At 39.3% G+C, this 19737-nt stretch overlaps 1 protein-coding gene across 1 annotated transcript in view; it reads right to left on the bottom strand.

The window, feature by feature from the left end:
• The window catches only part of LOC141790193 (plexin-A2-like), a 178137-nt gene that overhangs the window by 49397 nt on the left and 109003 nt on the right, over positions 1-19737 (bottom strand). Inside the window, exons 13-17 of the mRNA XM_074669894.1 lie at positions 15962-16113; positions 14815-14932; positions 11986-12122; positions 8931-9098; positions 5999-6092 (exon numbers count right to left, since the gene is read on the bottom strand). Coding sequence (XP_074525995.1) covers positions 5999-6092; positions 8931-9098; positions 11986-12122; positions 14815-14932; positions 15962-16113 — 669 coding nt within the window. The remainder of the gene's footprint in view (positions 1-5998; positions 6093-8930; positions 9099-11985; positions 12123-14814; positions 14933-15961; positions 16114-19737) is intronic.

Here is a 19737-nt window from a genome sequence, read left to right as displayed (position 1 = left end):
CTGATGAACCCCGACCACTCACAGGTTTCAGCGTAAAGACGTAATCGTTGTTATTCACCTGTCAGTGGCTACGTCTCTATAGCCGAGCAGTGTGTATCTTTTGGACTATCATTCTATGTATCATCATATCTTATCTTCTCATTGCCCCTCACTACTTTCAATCTCTGTTACTTGATCACTGTATTTAACTTCCTCTTTTTCATGAGCTGCTGTAATAAGTTTATTCTGCTCTGTGGGATCAGTCAGCCTCTCCTTATCTCAACCGACTTCCTCCTTGATCTAAACAAATATTTAACTGCACTCAAAATGGTAAAGACTTCCTCATCTTTACACATTATTGAGTCTTTTGTTGTAACGTTGGAATACTTAACTCCTCCTCTCCGTATGTAAACCTCTCTGTTTTTAACCTTGTGAAGTAGCAACAGCTGCGGCGTGTGCCAGAGACGAGTGTCATGTGTTAAAGAAGATTTTCACACCTGGAAAAAATAACCACTATCTCAGGAAACTGTTTTATGCTGGTAATTTCTTCCTCTCTCTAAAAGGCTACAAATTTCTGAAACAGTTCTTTTCTTTGTGTTAATTTGTGTTTTATCTCTGAAGAATACCTTTTCCAACTCATCACAAGCCCTCTGCTTTCCTCTGCAGCTCTTAAAAATCCTCCTCAAATCAAACCGAGCCTCTAAATTCCCCTCCGCTTCAGGCCAATTTCTAAGCTCTGTCTTTATCTGAGGTTCCTCAGAAAGTTGTTTCGAGTCAATTAACTTCTCATGTGATTCAAAACACTTTAAAGCAATTCCAGTTATGTTTTGGAGATCAGTGCGATAAAACGACTGCCCTCATTAAATTCACCAATGACCCTCTTTCAGCTGCTGATTCGGGTTAAAGTTCAGCTTTAATCCCTTCAGATCTCGGCGCTGCCAGTGACTCTGTAAAACATGCAGTTTTAATGACTGGTTCAAATTCAGCAGGGCCAGCATCATTACCCTGATGTTTAATTAGCTCGGGGCGTTTCTATCTCTCACATCGGCGTCTGCCGACAAAAACAATCCTGTGTTCTTCAAACAAAACACATTTGAAGTTTGTCGTTTTCTGTGGCCTTGGTGGGTTTTCTTTCTTTCTTTCTTTCTCCTCTCTCTCAGCTTCTCCCTGAGGTTTAACATATTTACGCTTAAAGTGCCTTCACATTGTTGTGCCAATGACACAGAAACGATGGCGGCATTACACTGCCAAAATTCAAGAGCATGTATGACATCCTTGCACATGCCTGATTATTTTTGCTCTGATTTTTGCTCTGATTTTCTTCTTGGCTGTCAGTAGGTGGGCCTAGCCGTCGTCATCGTATCCCCCAATGTGATTGGTTACGATCCTTGTCTCATATGATTGGCTATGGTCTTGTGGCCAGAGACGGTAAACAAGAAAGGGCAGTAAAACGTTAAATTTTCCTTGAAGATTCAAGAAGAATGGCAATGATTGTTGAAACGCCTCACGCAAGTTTTTTGATTTTACTAGTTTCTGCATGCAAACCTACTGTTATATTTTGCAAAAAATTGTTGTTTCTTTTATATTTTTAGAGTTCATATATGCTCGCGCAAATCTTATATTCACTCTTGAATGTCATATTTGAATCTCATAAATGCTCTTGAGTTTTGGCAGTATAATGCCGCCGTACAGAAACATCAACTGAAACACAGGTTCACTCTTTTAAGGGTGAAATTTCAGTATCCTTAAACAGATTCTGTTATATTCATGACTGTCTCCATGAAATTACTCCTAAAAAGGGGCTCTCCTGATGTCAGACTTCCACCTGAGTTTGAAAATTGTTTTTTCTTGATTTTCTTTGCCACACCAGAATGGCACCCCATGTTTTTTTTGCTGTTTATTAGTAGGAATGCACAATATTATCAGTATGTTATCGGTATCAGCCGATATTAGCCCAAGAATAAAATATTAGGTAGCGGCTCACACACCAAATTCCACCGATATTTTAAACTGATAAAATAAGCTGAAGCTGCAGATATTCTTGTTACTTTGATGTGATTTTGTTTGCGCAGTTCAGATTGAGCAGTCTCATGTTTTTCCTGTTTTAAGTTAAACTTGAGTTTAAGCAGCAGTCTGTAAGGTACATGTAGCTAACTCATTTAGGCCCCATTTACACGTCAATGTTTGATCTGAAAATGCTTAAACGCAGTGAAAAAAATCTGCATTTACACGGAAACAGAGGGGACTGAAAACGCTATAGTAAGCATGCCAGGCCTGTAGGTGGTGCTATAACTGTCTTGTCCAGACGCCACTTTTGGGATCTCCACCGAAGTAGAGTTGAGCCGATCATCTGGTGTTTTGGTGAATGCTAAGAGCAGAAGTGGAGCAACAGATGCTCATTTTGTATAAAGACAGTCAGCAGACCCAGCAGATTGAGCAGCACAAGCACAACATGATAGTCAGCGGCGATTGTAACAACGGTACTGTTGGACTGGAGCGGGGTTTTCATTTCCACTGAAAACACCGCCTTACTGTTTACACAGCAACGGTGTCGGCAGCGTTTCAGAAAAATCATACTCTTTAGGCGGTTTTCAAGAGTTTGCATTATATGTCAGCTAAAACGCAGTTTCAGTGTAAACGCAAGGCCAAAACACAACAAAACTTTTGCATTTCACGCTAAAAACATTGTTGTGCAAACGGCCCCTTGGGCACATTTACCAAAGTAAACCAGTTTATTCAATTTGGGTTTAAATGTGAAATTTGCCAAATTTTCCCTGGTTGTGGGTAATGTTGTGATTTTCTCAGGAAGAGCATCATCCAGCTTTCAAGTGGGATTTCTCTTTTGGATTGTTTTTGGTTTGAAAGCAATTGTCATGAATAAATATGCAGTTTCAAGTATATATTTTCTCATGTGCAAGAAATGAATATTGCATAACAAATGTAACAAGAGTATGCACCATAATACATTATGCTACTTCCAATACAGAAGAGAGTTGATGATCTCTGCAATTATGTGCACAGAAAAAAATATTGGTATCTAATATTGGCACAAAAATCCAGTATTGTGCATTCTTGTTTACGAGTAGTCAGCATGCACAGTTCAAATTTGTTGGATGGGGTTTTCCTGGAGGTTCCCCTTTAATTATGACATAATGCACCTGTATCGCTTTCATGGTGTCATTTAACCAGCTGATTATCTGCAAACAGGCTTTTCCATAACAGTACGTTAGGCCCAATGGTCCCGTTTGTTTAATGACTGACTTAATGACATCCACAAGGTGCAACATCTGCCAACAATAGTCCAACAAAATCAGATTTACTGGAGCTGGTAGAAGATCCTGCTTGAATCTGTCATTTCCTCCGACATGTTTTGTGCAAGCGCTGTAGTCACACATTGCAGATTAGGGTGGTTAGCTAAATGGTTGCTGAGTCTTCTTCTCCTGCTTCTTCATTTTTTGGCAACCAGAAATAAAATATACATTGCTTCTGCATTAGTTTGACATTTAGTTCTACAACAATAATTTTGCACCATATTTGCCGAGTCATGTTTGACATTCATGCAGCAGCTCTTTGACATATCTGTGTTGCATCACTTTAAAGCAGACTCTTATTTCCAAATGGATAAATGGATGGATGGACATGTCACCAGGATGAGGAGAGAGGGCCTGAGTGAGCTCAGAGACTGTATCGCTGAGGGAAAGAAGCTGTTTTGTTGTACCCTTCTATTCCTGGCAGCTTTTCCCTCGTTGACACTTTGGTATCGATTTTTTCAGGATTATATTGATCTCTTTCAAGGTCAAGCCAAAAGTTACCTCCTAAAGTTTCAAACCTTTGTGCAGTCTGGGATCCTCAGGCGATCCCTTGACAGGTCCAAAGTGGAAAACTAAAAGGCTAAAGGTGACCAGACTTCTGCCACCGGGGCTGCAACACTTTGGAACAATCAATCACTCCTGAGCGGGCAGCCCGAGGAGCTCAGGCGAGCAGAATCAGCGTCATAAATCACCCCCAAAAACTGAGTTATACTCTCATGTCAGTTTGTAAAATCTCATTTCAGAATAAATCTCTCTTTATGCGGCCTATTTCCAGCACCTTTTGTTTATTTATGGCTCTCTTTCTACACTCACAGCAACTCTGACATTTCAGAAACAGCCTATTATATTGTGCCACAATATTTCAAGCTCTTGTTGGTTAATTTCCTCTCCCTGCTGAAGGCTGTTTGGTGCAGGGACAGGTTATTTTCCCAACTTTGTTCACACTTTGGTACTTGCACCATATTTCATACTCAAAAAGAAGTCATCCCTAACCAACCTGTCAAAGACCCTCATAAATAAAGGCTTGGGAGTTAAACTGCTCGACCGCTATAGGCTGCATATGAAAAATGTCTCCCTGCAGTTTGAAAACAAGTCCCAGCAGCACTTAACTCACCCCCATATATCAGTTTGTGAAATACTTAACTATGATTGGTCACTTCCTGCCGTTTAGCTTCTGTTATAAGTTAAAACTCAGGTGGAATAAGCGATGTTCAATCATTTTCTGTCAGCTATATCAATTTAAACGTGCTGTGAGGAGGATCTAATTTACTTGGACTGCAGCGCCACCTTCTGTCCTGAAGTCTCACGCACACTGTCATAAAGACTTGACTTTAAAAAAGTGTGTTTGTTGAAGAAATTAATGGATATGAGAGTGTTGTATCTTTTCTTAGTTCAAGATAACTTTTACAACTGGACAAGGTAGGGTATTAATCAACAGTTACAAAGCACTGTTGTTTGAAACATGATATAAGCAAACTTAGTCAGTTTGTACTTCAGTTTAGTAGCTGTTGATATTTCGCTCAGCTGGCAGCCTGGCACTCTCTTAGCTTATGTTTTTGCCTCAAGTTTTAGCCCCCAACTCGTGTTTTTGGCCCTAAGCTTGTGTTGTAGCCTTTAGCTCGTGTTTTGGCCTTTGGCTAATTTTTTGACTTATAACTAGTGTTTTTATATTAGGTTCATGCTTGAGCCTTTAGCCTGTGTTTTGGCCTTTAGCATGTGTTTTGGCCTTGAGCTCATGTCTTGGCCTTAAGCTTGTGTCTTGGTCTTTGGCTCGTGTTTTAGCCTTTAGCTAACGTTTTGGCTCATAGCTTGTGTTTTGGCCTTAAGCTAATATTTTAGCCTTAAGCTAATATTTTAGCCTTCAGCCTAATTTTTTGGCTTTGAGCTCATGTTTAGGCCTTAAGCTTGTGTTTTAGTCTTATGCTCATATTTCAGCCTCTAGCTTATGTTTTAGCCTTATGCTCATGTTTTAGCCTTTAGCTTGTGTTCTGTCCTATACGTCGTGTTTTAGCTATTGGCTTATGTTTTAGCCTTTGGCTAATCTTTTGGCTTTAAGCTTACCTTTTTGCCTTTAGCTTGTGTTTAAGCCTCATGCTCATATTTAAGCCTCAAGCTTGTGTTTTGGCCTTGAGCTCATTTTTTACTTTTAGCTTCTGTTTTAGCCTTTAGACTTCATTTCAGTCTTTAACTAATCTTTTGGCCTTTAGACTTTTTAGGCCTTTGGCTTGTAGTTGGGCTTTAGGGTCATATTTTAGCCTCTAGCTCATGTTTTTTCCCCTAAGTCTATGTTTTAGCCTCTAACTTGTGTTTTGGCTTTAAGCTTGTGTTTTAGTATTTAGCTTGAGCTGATGTTTTTGGCCTTTTTTGGCCTATATCTCGTGTTTTAGCCATTGGCTCGTGTTTTAGCCTTTAGCTTATCTTTTGGCCTTAGCCTTTTTTTTGGCCTTTGACTCATGTTTGCCTTCAGTTTTTTTTTTCAAGCTTTTAGTTTTTGGTCAAGCCATTCGCTTGTATTCAAGCCTTTAGCTTATGTTTAAATACAGTCTAAGTCAAAAGGCTTAATCTTTTAGCCTTTAGCTCATAAAAAAATGTCTGAAGTTTTTAGCTTATGTTTTGGCTTTTAACTCGTAATCAGCCTTTAATGTGTGTTTAAGCCTTTAGTTTGTGTTTTGGCCTTTAGTTTGTGTTTTGGCAGTTGTCCCACTTACATTGACGGATTCATGACCGGCGTATTTGACTCTGACTCGAGGCTCCTGAACAACATCCAGGTTGGTCCCCGTCACCGTCAGAGTGGTGTGTCCACTGTAACAAAGAATGTTTGAAAGCAAAGCATGAATTATTTGCACACAGTTAGGTAGCCTGTCAGTGAACATAATTTTATCAGGCTGCAGAGATCAGTCTCTTCAACTTGCAGCCCTACACTTTGGAGAGAAGCTGCATTAATGCAGGTTCGAGGAGGTATAGCTGGCACAGGGGCTCGCTCATTGTTATTGGCCAGGAGAGTCAGATCAAACGCTGAACCAGCTGGCTGCTATTTTATATTCATCCATGACTGTGAGGCTGGCATAGCATGAATACAGGTGCTGCTTGTTTACATCTCCCTGCTAGATGTGATTAAAACAAACAAGACGCTCTAATTTCTGCATCGTGCATGCTGCAGTGTAAAGCTTACAGTTAAGAGTTAAAGAGTAGAAAAGGAGAAAAAATAAAAAGAGGAGAGTGAGGAAATATGGCTTAAAGAAAGAGACTGGCCGGGATAGTGAGGCTGACAGAGTGCCGATCCTTCTCTTCTCACACTTCAAAGGCTACCTAAGCTTGTAGGGCCACATAGTGGGGCTGCACATTCATGATGAGGGCTCTTGATTGCAGCTCCACAAAGCTCCTCCTGTCACCGGGCTCAGGGCCAAGGTGTCTCTCTGAAGTCTAACCTGCAGGGACCCAGAGCTGGGTAATCCCACCAAAAACCACATAAAGTCCCATCTTTTATTCAGCAGAGCACAGGTAATTCAAGCTCTGTTTATGCAGCAGACTATCAGCGAAATATCAGCAGAGTTTCACACACTCCTCTGAGAGTTTTAAGAAAGTCTTTCACTAAAACACTAAAACACAAACTTAGGTTTTTTTTTTTTCTTTAAAGGTCACCTGGAGTGGATAATTCATTAGATATATTTTAATAACCTTGCATCTTCCAAAAGATTACTCCTCAGTGCTTTACTCTATCGATTTTATATACATTTTTTGAAAAGTATTTAATACATTTAATGTTAGAGATAACAAGAAAAAGTGTCAGTGTCTGTGATTTGTTCAGCAAGCATCACGAGAAGCAAATGTGACATTTCTGCTTCAAGATGCTATGAAGAGGATGCTCTAATTGGACTGCTTTGCGTCTTCTAGCCTGGAGTCTCACACACACTGTCATAAATTCCTTTTAGTGAGGCGTGTGTTTGTTTTGGAATTAAAAGGAGATCGGATGGAAACAAATTTTCTTTGTTCAAGACAACATTTTACTCGATACAGCGCACTGAGGTAAGGTATTTACCAGTACTTACATAGTGCCAAAACACGACCACAAGCAACCGTTGTAGTAGCCAGCTATATGTAGTGCTATCGGCAGCCCATTGCTCTGAAATATCTGTAGGCTAGCATGACTACAAGTAACCTGTAAGTAGTTAAGTAGCTGTTTATATTTAGCGCAGCTGACAGTCCAGTGCTCTAAGACGTGTCTGTAACGTGTAACGTTAGTAAATCCTGGTCATGTCCTGCCAGTCATCTACCAATCAGAGCTAACGTAACCTCACTCTTCATTTTATTGATAGACTCTCAAGTTTGAACAGACCACTGCAGAATAACTGCTGACTGTGGGTTGGAATGAACATTAGCACAAACAGTTTAGCCCCTGTGTTAGCCTTTAGCTCTATTACAGCCTTAAGCTAACATTTTGGTCTTTAGATGTGTTTTTGCCCTATGCTCAAGTTGAAGTCTCTAACTTGTGTATTGGCCTTAAGTTTGTGTTTTTGGCCTATAGCTCATGTTTTGTCCTTTGGCTCGTTTTCTAGCTTTTCGCTAATTTTTTTGGCTTATAGCTCTTGTTTTTTTTTCCTAAGCTCATGTTTTAGCCTTTAGGCTGTGGTTTGGTCTTTAGCACGTACTTTGGCCTTGAGCTCATGTTTTGGCCTTAAGCTTGTCTTTTAGTCTTTAGCTCGTATTTTAGCCTTATCTAAACTTTTGACTTGAAGCTTATCATTTGGCCTTTAGCTTGTGTTTTATCTCTATGCTCATATTTTAGCTTCTAGCTTGTGTTTGGCCTTGAGCTCATGTTTTGACCTTAAGCTTGTGTTTTAGTCTTAAGCTTGTGTTTTGGCCTATAGCTCGTGTTTTAGCCTTTGGCTTGTGCTTGAACAATCTCAATTAGGGGTGGGAAAAAATACAAACATGTATAGTAGTATTTTTTTTTTTTTTAACAATTTCAAATTGTGATTTTTTTGTTCAAAAATTGAATTGAAGTCCTTCATGTCATCTTTGTTTATAAGCTGGGTTGAAAAAAAAGTTGAGATGTCAGATCCCCTGAATAAATCTTAAAAACTGACTCAGATGTGATGCTATTTTTTGGGGGAAAATATGTCTCTTGATGTAGTCTGTTCTTCTGTCCTTTTTCTGTCTAACAGTTACGCTCCTGTGTCCACCATCACTACAAAATTAATCACAGAAATCAGGAAGAAATCATTTTCAGCGGAGAAAAACACGGATCTCTCTTCTCTCTACTGAACTTCATCTGCTGGCGTGGTTTTGTCATAGAGACTTAAATCCGTAGGGAGGCTGAGAAGTAGCATTTTAAAAGAAACCTGTAATATTTGCGCTGATAATCTCAGTTTAAAGTGTGGATTAGGATCAGGTATATATCTAGAAGGGAGACTTTTTCAAGATCTCTTAGAAACTCCTCACAGCCCCTTTAAATAAACAATTTGAACAACTGGTTTCTGAATGAGTTTGCTCTACTTCTGCAGCTGTTAAATTGCAATAATAATGTATTGAGGACACTACAGATTTCACAAAGAAAGACCCCCTGCCATCTCCAGAGGCCTCATTTCAACAAAGCATCTCTAGTCTGTGAACAAACAGCTCTGAATCCTGAAGTAGTACCTGGTAATGCTCCACAGAGGCTCAATGCGTTGGACAGTGGGGTCCTCGATGTACTCAAAGGCCAGACTTCCAGGAACTCTGGCTCTGTCCACGCTCAGACTGACCTGCACCGGCCCGGCTCTGGTCACAGACGGAGCCGAGAAGCACACAATCTCTGACATGCTCCTTCTGGAGGGGAAAGAAACATAAAATGGTGATTTTTGAGCCTTTAAATGTGGGTGACCAGGTACTGCTGCTGCAGACGTATCCCTAACTTCACCGTGTCATGAGCCGTGCTCCTCACGATGAGAGGATTCATTAGAGGCTGTCCCATCCCCTCCTCGTTACAGACACATTAGGGATGGAACAGTGTAATTAGAGAGTGCTCCAGCTAATGGCTTCCTCTCCTCACCCTCCTGACTCCCAACATGTGAGGCTTTTTGAACTTAAAATAGACTTCTATAAATACACGGAGAACAATACCTACCGCTGTGGGTTACATCACCTCCTCTACAATCATTACTAAGACTTCTCACTTAATGAAGCTTCTCTTAATTGTATCTAAAGTGCTCTTCTTTAAATAGAGCGATCTCTCTCTGTGTTTTATGAAGATTAGAGAAGTCTTTAATATTGTTGGAGGCAGTCTCAGTGAAGTGTCTGTGATTCTGGAGTCCAAGGGAATATGAGGTCAAGACAGAAACTGTGTGATATAAGTGGTTTTTCAAAAGTGAAGCCGAATTCAGACGTGCATCAAATGACCAGAGGAGGGCGACTTAAATGTTGCACAAACAAGTCAGAAAACTAAAAACGAGCTTTATTTTGATGGTCGATTCAATGCATGAGTAAACACACCAATTAAAAAGTTTACTTCAATAACTCATAGTCATTTATTTTCATAAAGACTTCCTCTAAAGTACATTTTCTTTCTATGCACAAAATCTTTTGGCAGAGGATTGGAGTTTTCACGTCAGAAGCATTCTGTTGCTTTTCTCGTTAGAGTTGTATCCTCAAAGTGTTTCTGTGCAGGCTGAAATGTAGAGACCAAAATAATGGGACTGCATCAGTGTAATTAATGCAAAACCAAAACAGACTACTCTCTGAAAACCAATGACTTTATATGTGACTTTATCAGTTATAACTTAGCTTTCTTGCTGATCTTCCCAGAGTATAAAATGCCAGATTCTGATTTGTCGCACCCCCTTAATGACTTTTAATTACTTTCGCTAACAGGAGCAACAACCTGAAACAGACTGAACACGTTATGTCATGTTAGCGTCTGCTTGTTGACACCACAGGCTGTAACGTGAGGTAAAACTGTTAGCTTCTGTTAGCACAATATCGTTCAAGATGCCATGAGGAGGATCTGTTTCAAGTGGCGCCACCTTCTGGCCTGAAGTCTCACGCACACCGTCCTAAATTACTTTTAGCAAGGTGTGTGTTTGTTTTGGAATTAAATGGAGATTGGATTGGAACAAATTGTCTCCACTGGATGCAACCCTCTGAGTTAAGTTATTTATAAGTACAGCTATATGTAGTGCTATCGGCAGCCCAGTGCTCTGACGTATCTGTAGGCTGACGTGACAACAAGAAAACACTGTCTATATTTAGAACAGCTGGCAGTCCAGTGCTCTAAGACATGTCTGTAATGTGTAACGTCAGTAAATCCTGGTTATGTCCTGCCAGTCATCTACCAATCAGAGCTAACATAACCTCACTCTTCATTTTATTGATAGACTCTCAAGTTTGAACAGACAACTGCAGAATAACTGCTGACTGTGGGTTGGAATGAACATTAGCACAAACAGTTAAGCCCCTGTGTTAGCCTTTAGCTTGTGCCTAAGCCTTTAGCTCGTGCTCTATCACTCTCACGATTAGGGGTGAAAAGGGGAGAAAAGATCCATGTATTGTAGTATTGGGGTTTTTTGTTTAACTATTTCAAATTGTGATTTTTTTTGTTCAAAAATTAATTTCCTTCATTTTTTATCTTTGTTTACAAGCTGGGTTGAAAAAAAAGTTGAGTTGTCAGATCCCCTGAATATATCTTAAAAACTGACTCAGATGTGGTGCTAATTTAACGGGGAAAATATGCCCCTTGATATAGTCTGTAGTTCCATCATCGTTCAACTTTTTCACTTGGTCTAGTGTTAAAAAAGCAAACCAAAATATAAAATATCGTATTGGAATGAACATTAGCACAAACAGTTTAGCCTTTAGCTCGTGCTCTTCTGTCCTTTTTCTGTCTGACAGTTAGGCTCCAGCGTCCACCATCACTACAAAATTACTCACAGAAATCGTTTTCAGCAGAGAAAAACACAGATCTCTTTTCTCACTACTAAACTTTGTCAGCTGATGTGGTGTTGTCATAGAGACTTGGACATGCCGTAAATCAATCCAGTCTTGCTCAACCTGATTGGGAAGCCAAGAAGTGGCAATGAAGTAGCATTTTGAAATAACCTACATTGGTACTGATAATCTCATTTTAAAGTGTGGGTTACGATCAGGCACATATCCAGAAGGGAGACTTTTTCCAGATCACTTAAAAACTCCTCACAGCCCCTTAAAATAATAACAAAAAAATAAAATAAAACAATAATTTTCTTTGACTTGGGTTAAAACAAACTCTACTTTAAACATCTCCTGAAATTAAGTGATTTTATTCTGCTAGAATATGGTGGCAGATCATATTCAGTCAAAACAACCTCATCATTGGTTGGAATACTCAGTCATTAGACAAATGCAGCCTCTCCCTGCGTCTTACCGTCTGGAAATAAATGCTCCTCTTAGCTTCCTCCATTTATTTATGGACCTGCAGACACCCGTCACATATGTTGGAGGAAATGAGGCATTACCGGCTCTCGGGTGAAGCTTTATTGAGATAAATGTCTGAGTGCCAGAGTGTCTGAGATCTTTGCTCCAATGTCTAATGTGACAAAAGTACAATTTTATAAACATGCGGATGAAATATGACTCCGTCTAGCTCCAAAAACCTTAAGATGAGTCTGCCAGATCACGGTGCCTCCCACGTCCACTCTGTCATTAGTATAACATCAGGTGATTGTGTTATAAGCAGACTCACCTGTATAGCTCACACGTCTGATTTCCAAAGTACACGGTGACTGTGCTTCCAGCGCCCAGGTTCTCCCCTACGATGGTGACCTTTGTTCCCCCAGATTCAGGTCCTCTGCCTGGGGTCAGAGCCAGCATCGAGGGCGTCTGTGGAAGACCAAAACTCATCAATTTTTTATTCAACACAACTTAAACTAAGAATGCATCTGACTCAGAAAGATATTTTCTTAACAGCCTTGGATGAATCTAATTGTTGAAAGTTATAAAAGAGTGAGGATAGGAAGAAGACAAAGAGCTCACTGAGAGGAAAAACAGGGTCGAATAAAATATCACCTCCATCCAAAAGGTTGACGATTACTGCAAATTATTTGTATCATTAAAGCAAAGAAAGAACACCAGTTTATTAGCCATTCAAAGTGGGCAAGCTATTTAAATGACCTTCATTAAGATGATAAATGATGCAAACTCTGTTTTGTAGCTCAATTTCAGCAGCTCTCTTCTCTGTGCCTGTTTGGTTTGTGCTACAGCGTCATGTTTATACTCACTTCCACTTCAAAAAACATGTTTAGCCTCATTTCAAAATAGCCCAGGGAACTTAAATAGGGAGGCACGATACTCTTTTTTTTTGCAGATTTCTGATATGACGATATTTTACGACTCATCAGCCGATTACTGGTACCAATATGTTTTTCACATGCCTAATTGCAGAGATCGTCAACTTTCTCCTGTATTGGAAGTAGCTAAAACCTTATCAAGTTTTTTTTTGTCTTATTTTCAATTAAAAAAATGCTTTTTTAGACTAAAATGAGCCACATTTACCAGACCAGTCCAGAAAAATGATGTACTTCAAGTTGTTTAAAGGCAAAAATTTCTACTGGTTACAAACAATTCAGACCTTATTTTTGTCTTTAAATAACTTAAAACAAGACTTTTTTTCAGGACTGAAAAGATGAATGTGGCTCATATCAAGCATAAAAGGACAATTTTTACCGAAAATAAGACAAAAAAACTTGATAGAATTTCATTTTTTGCAGTGTACATTCTAAGTAATTATCATTTCTTGTGAAAATTATAAAAATACTTAATACTGCGTAATTGTTTATGACACTTACTTTCAAACAAACAAAAATAATACAAAAAGGAATAAAAAAAAGGTTTATCCTGCTTTAACGTGGATGATGCTCCCCCTGAGACAATCATAACAATACCCACAACCAGAGCAAATTTGACCAATTTACCAATTGATAGAGTTCCTAAATAACCTTTGTTCACAGGAACTTGTGAGAAGTGCAACTGTTCAGCAATTTAACCTCAGCTAAATAAAATGGTTTGCTTTTTGAAGGTAAATGTACCTAAATGAATCAGCTACATGTGCCTGCTGGAGCCAAATATGTGATGACACAATCTGCACTGTGCGGACAAAATCACTAAAAGTGCAAAAACTATTTACAGCTTCAGTCCCTTATCTGAAGGTGGGCTCTTTCTACACTCATAATTAGCGGAAGTTTCAGATCATGGTGCAAAGGTCGGGCATTTAATCAAGTGTGCCATAGCGCATTATTTATTTATATCTGATATTTTATTTTTAACCACTTAATGCCTGTTGTCCCAAATTTGGGACATACCCTGTCAGGTCTTGATGCAGCTGAAATGACCTTTGTATCTCATTATTACTTATTGATTCATATTCTACACAAACCAAAGATTGTATCAGATCCACTATGTCACAATATATCGGTCAGGGGATGAACTTCTTGTGTCTATATAAATGTAATATAACTCAGGTATAACTATTGTGTGTTCTATACTCAAATTTACAATCTCCACTTAACATCTGTAAGAGTGGAAAAACACATAAAAACGATCTATTTTTGTAATTGTTAATTAATTCAGGCAGTAAGGGGTTAAGCCAGTATCGGCGTATCAATATTATCATGCATTCATTAACTTGACAGGTAACACTTTACAACAAGAGTCCCCAAGTTAACATTTTTTATTGTATTATGAAGCATAAATTCTCAGTTTAATGAGCATTAAAATGTGTTACTTAACACTAATTAACATATTAGTTAAGCATAAATAATCAGTTAATTAATATCTGATTAACTAATATATTATCAATCACATGTATTTAGTTTTCCCCTAACATTAGTTAGCAAACATAAACCTCAATACTTGTAGAAGAGTGCCCAATAAGCATCATTTAACCATGGTTAGCCGTTACTGAACGCTTTTTGGGCCCTTAATGTAAAGTGTAACATAAGTCTCCCTTGCTGGTAACACTTTAATTAACTACATGCTATTAAGCATTAGTTAAGCATTAGTTAGTGCTTTAGTCATCATCTATAAAGCATTCGTTACAAAAGCATTTATTATGAGATTTAAGACCAGCAGCACCTTGTAATGCCATATTATGTAATAACGACCCAATATGTAATGATGTCATAAATGTTCACTTCATTATGTTATAACACTGCATTTTGTAATAATCTGCTGAATTCTGTAATAAAATTCTTGAACGCAATATATAGGTATTAAGTTCTTACATTAAGTTCTTACATATTGCATCACTTATTAAAAAATGCTTGTTCCTACATGTAATAAGAACTTGTTACATACTGCTGCAAAGTTTATCACATATTGTGTTCAAGAATTTTATTACAAAATGAGGCAGATTATTACGAAGTGTGACGTTATCACAAAATGAAGTGAAAATTTACTACGTTATTACATATTGGGCTGTTATAACAAAATACAGATATCTATTCACAAGATAGCTTAAGTTAATTCAGGGAGCATTATTGTAAAAGTGTTTCAACTTCATGTTGTTCAGAGTTACCACAAAGGAGTAGAGCTGGGAGGACTGGGCGCGTAGTTCTGGTCTGCATTCCCCGACGCACAGTTTCACCGGGCCCGGTGCACCTCCTCTGGGAGCCGCTGCCATCTCACAAACAATCCTGGTGACACAAAAGACACAGATGCATGAGAAAAAAAAAAAAAAAAACATCATGCAGAAAAGTGGTAACAGAAGCTGGACGAGCAGGGGGAGCAGAGTCGTTGGACTGAATCACATTCGTTATGAAACGCTCAGCAGGAGGAGATGGCCTCGGCTGGCTGCTGTGATTGAAGCAGACTTTCATAGAAGTTGTGGGTCAATACAGCGGCCCATCTTTCTTCCTAATGGGAAACCTATAACAGCAATATAACTCAAATGATAAAGTGCCCCCCCTCTCCTCATCTCCGGCACGATTGCCACCCACCATTACCTCCAGTTGCCATGACAATGCAGAGGTTTCTTCAATAAATCAGTATTGCCTGTCGGGTCAATAAGATAAAGTGCACCATGAATAAGTCATTATAGCAACTGACCCCATGTGGAAATTAATGGTTGTAACAGCTGTAATGCCATGTTTTAAAGCACTCTGTGCGCCAAATGAATGGCCCCGCTGAACGCACAGAAACTCTGCGTCCCTCCAATACAATAAAAGCACCCAATGAATCCTTCCTGCCCAGCCCCTCTATTCATACATCACCAGAGTTTTCCAATTTTCTGCTGGCATGTTCTTCTTTTTCTTTTTTCTCTCTTTTTTACAAGGATATAAATAAAGTCCCTGCAGCCTGAGCCCAATCGCATTACATGGCTGTGAGAGAAACACATGGCTAACAGATTGTCCCTCCAGTCAGCGACATGCAGCGCATTTCAATTACAGCTGCGCCGACAGCCTCGTAACGACAACGGCACAAAGAAGACTGTCTCTTCCTTTGGCTCCGACTGCAGCAGAGCAATGCAAAGCCTCCACGCACAATCTTACAACCTGATGAGGCTTCTCAGGGACGGGGAGCTTATTCACCAGGCCTGTGAGGAAATGAGTGCGAGGCAAAGGAAGAGGCTTGTTTTTCGTCTTGTGCATCTGTACAGTGTGTGTAGTGCATTGTGAATCAATGTGTGCCTGTGCAGGAGAAGAGGAGGGAGGAGTCTTTCTTACTGTTCTGCAGTGATGTAACCCTCCTCCTGTGGGGTGCACTGCACACCTGCCACCTCCACGTTGCCCTGCAGCTCTGAGAATGACAGACCCAGGTTCAAGCCTTGGATGGTGACCAGTGTGCCCCCCTCCAGAGGTCCTGCCACGGGGCTCACCTGCAGATAAAGAGGGAGATAGTGACACAACAATCCAGAAAGATCCTCAGATATTGCCTTAGTTTGTGAAGCTTTGTGTTCTTTTTTGAAGCTACATTTGTCCAAACAAAGGGTCACTTTCATTTTTCTCTTTCACACATAGCCCCGCCTCAAACTGTCCTCTTATTTGTCATCTTTTAAAACTCTTAATTAGCACCATAATGTAGAAATTCATGCTGGGGAGAAGACTTGAAACTCATTAGAGCCGTGTTTACTGAGGTAATAAATCTGTGAAGTAATTTCCCTTCTGGTTTCACACAATCAGACTTCATTTTGCAGCCATTTGATTCGCCCCCTGTGGGCCATTAGAGAGAATGCATGATTAAGGCCCTACCAGCTGGGGTTCCTGTTTGAAACCAAAAGGCTCAGTTCTCTCTTAAAAAAGATAAAATGATCCATTCACGGCCGCAGAGAGCAGAGAATAAAATGCCCACGCCTTTAAATGATCTATTTTATTAAAGGTGAACACAAACAAGCCACAAAGGCAATTTAATGTAAAAAACAACGACCTTAACAATACTTTCCTTCGAGAATAATGTTGTTAGAAAGGTTGAAAAAGAAATAAAATAACCTCAAAAAAAAAGACAGCAGCCTGCAATAGTTAAAAAAAAAAGTGGTAAAAAACTGCAGTTCCACAAACGTCCACTTGAGGCTGCTCCGAAAGTCATGAAAACCCCATGAGGTCTAGAACACTATCACATTTAACAGTAACACTATTGGGATTGACTAGTTTTAGCAAAAAAAATCTTATGTTGAGTAAGTCCTCCTCACCAGTAGTTGGGGCTACAGTGCTGCAGTTTGACACCTCGGCAAATGTGAGTCAGACGACATGAATGAACCAAGGAGGGTCAACAGTTAAACTGTTTTCAGTTTTTTTTTTTTCACTTTCGTTGATTTATTAAAAACAGATCGTAAGCTCAGAGGGAGTTGTCTGTTTTTTGTTTTTTTTTGGACTTGGCAGAGTGACTGTACTGTCTTTGATCAAAATGATCTGTCACTGTTTAATGAAATTTTATGTGCCAGAGGTATCAGTACTCAAGAGAGAGTACTCACTCTGGTGTCAGTCTGACAAAAGTGGTATCAAACATCCCTAAGTGACACCATCACTAATGTCACACTAACAAACTTGACTCAATGTTAAATACCCAACAAGAAATACTCCTCATCAAATATGATAAAGTACAACAATACTTGTAGATTCCTTGTGTTGAAGCTACCAGCTTGATGCTCAGGTCCCCCAGTTCACACATCCAACAAAAATATAAATCCACAGCAGATCTCATCAGTTTTGACTGTTTACTTACTGAATGCAAACATTATTAAAGGCAGATTCCACGAATAGTCTCACTTAAAGTTGTAAAAGATACAAAAAATACTATAATAACTAAGAGGTCAAAAATTGTGTTGCCCCTCTCTGATCATCTTGTCTACAACACACACGCTTCCTGTTGTATTTCAAAATAAAACCACAAAATTGGATGTAGAAATAAAAACTGTTTCAAACTACTTTTTACTGTGAAAACATAAACATGTATTCCTGCAAAATATTAACTAACATAAAAACTTTGTTTTGGCTCCTACATTAATCTTCTTTTACTTTTCCGTATAAAAAGTGTCATAAAATCAAGCGGCAGCCTCCGGTCTGGGAATATGAGACAATGCAGAAGTGCTAAAATCTGCTGTTACTTTAGAGTTCGCTTGAGGCTGGCTCCGGAAGTATAGGAAGTCAGATACACACCAAGCCAAAGAAAGCCATTTTGTCAAAGCAGAAACTAACCTATTTACAGCCTGGTTCAAAAAACGCCTCCTGTCTGAGTCGCTAATGTTACTACCGGCACTCACTGTACAGGGGGTGAATTTTTTTTCTAACTCGCCCTTCAGAGGATAAAAAGATCGCGAGCTCCCCAAATACAAGGCACAGCTGAGGCTCATGTGACCGACAGGCGCCCTATGGCTGTACAGGACTACCAATATGGCCGCTATAGCTGATGTGCTTCATTTTCCGTGTCAGAAACAGACAGGTGACGTCGCCGAGACTACGTCCATGTTTTATACAGTCTATGCATAAAATACAAAAAAAGTACCAAAAGCAGACCTAACAGTTAGGCACTTAGACTGTGAAAAATAAGGGAGACAACTATAATAAAATTCCTAAAAAAAACCTTTGGTCTACTCATTTCTTGGACTTAGGTAGACCAGAGAGCCATGTCTGGTAATCGTTATAAGTAAGATTGTATTCTTTTCTATTAAAGATAATGAAGAAAATATTTCAGCCTTCAAACACAAATATCAGGTGAAAATCATCCAAGCTAATGCTTGCTAAAAAAAAAAGACAGAGACAGGAGCAAAAAAAAGAAGCCTGACGTAAGTGAGCAGCTGAAGCTACCAAAGGACCCATGCAATACAGTCACAGCAGCAACACAAAGAAGAACATATGAACACAATCACGAGGGTAAAAACCATGGGTTACAGCCCATTTCAACACGCTTATTTTTACCATTAGTCTCCATTTCTCATGGTTACATTTCAGAGATACACTTTTCATAACTGTTATGATTACAGCACTAAGTATGAGCCGTTCAGGAGTCTGTACATGCTGTTTTAGTTTGAAGCTGACTGGGTCCTGAACCCGTGTCCGACCTTCTGCTCAGGTCAAATTTCTTTGTTCAGCTTGACGCATGCTGAATGCAGGAAAAATAGTCTAAGTGGAGATCTGAGCTGAGTGTAGATAGGCTTCTGGAAAGGAACTTGGACAAGCTGCAGGAATCTAAAGAGTCAGGATTTCTAACATGGGGGCTGCCATCTTTGGTGTTCATGCCACTTATTAGAAATGTTTTTATCACTACATCCATATTTCATGCAGTTTAAAGGTGACATATTAATGCTTTTAAGTCCGGGGTGGAAACATGAAACACATGAGAAAAGTGAAACCTTATCAAGTGTTTGTCTTTTTTTTAAAAGAAACTGTCTTTTTAGACTTAATATGAGCCACATTCACCAAAAAAGAGGTCTGAATTGCTAGCATTTTTGTCTTAAAATAAATGGAAACAAGACATTTTTCTGGACTGATCAGGTGAATGTGGCTCATATCAAGTATCATAAGACACTTTTTACTTAGAATAAGACAAAAACACTTGATAAGATTTTTTTTTTTAACTTTCGTTTTACTTCAGTTATCTCTACAACTTAAGGTAAATTTATCTTAAACCTGTGTAAATTCAATAACTTTCACACAGACAGGGTTAGGGTTAAAAAGCCTTACTTTAATTCTAAACAAACTTCATGAATAATTCACTGAACAGGGGAGCTTTGAGAAAAAAAACACCCAGCCTTAAGTTAACCATCACAGCAGGAAACATTTCCGACCTGCAGAGCAGAACAGGAGCGATGTCTGAGCAGCGCTCCCCTCCACTCGCGAGCAGGACTCGGCGCTCGATTCATTCTGCGGCAGCTTCTTCAGAAACACTAATAATGTGACAGCAACATCAAAGGCTCACGGCTCTTTGAAGTGCGAGAGCCTTGCATCTCTGTGCCTGACCCACTGTGCCTCATTCAGGAGGATGAACAGGAGTTTGTGACATAAAA

Source organism: Halichoeres trimaculatus, unplaced genomic scaffold, assembly GCF_033239565.1.
Source record: "Halichoeres trimaculatus isolate MK-OKI-2021-1 unplaced genomic scaffold, fHalTri1.1 fHalTri1_scaffold_1, whole genome shotgun sequence".
Taxonomy (NCBI): Eukaryota; Metazoa; Chordata; class Actinopteri; order Labriformes; family Labridae; genus Halichoeres; species Halichoeres trimaculatus.
Note: the sequence above shows the minus strand (reverse complement) of the source record. Positions and strands in the feature narration are given on the sequence as shown.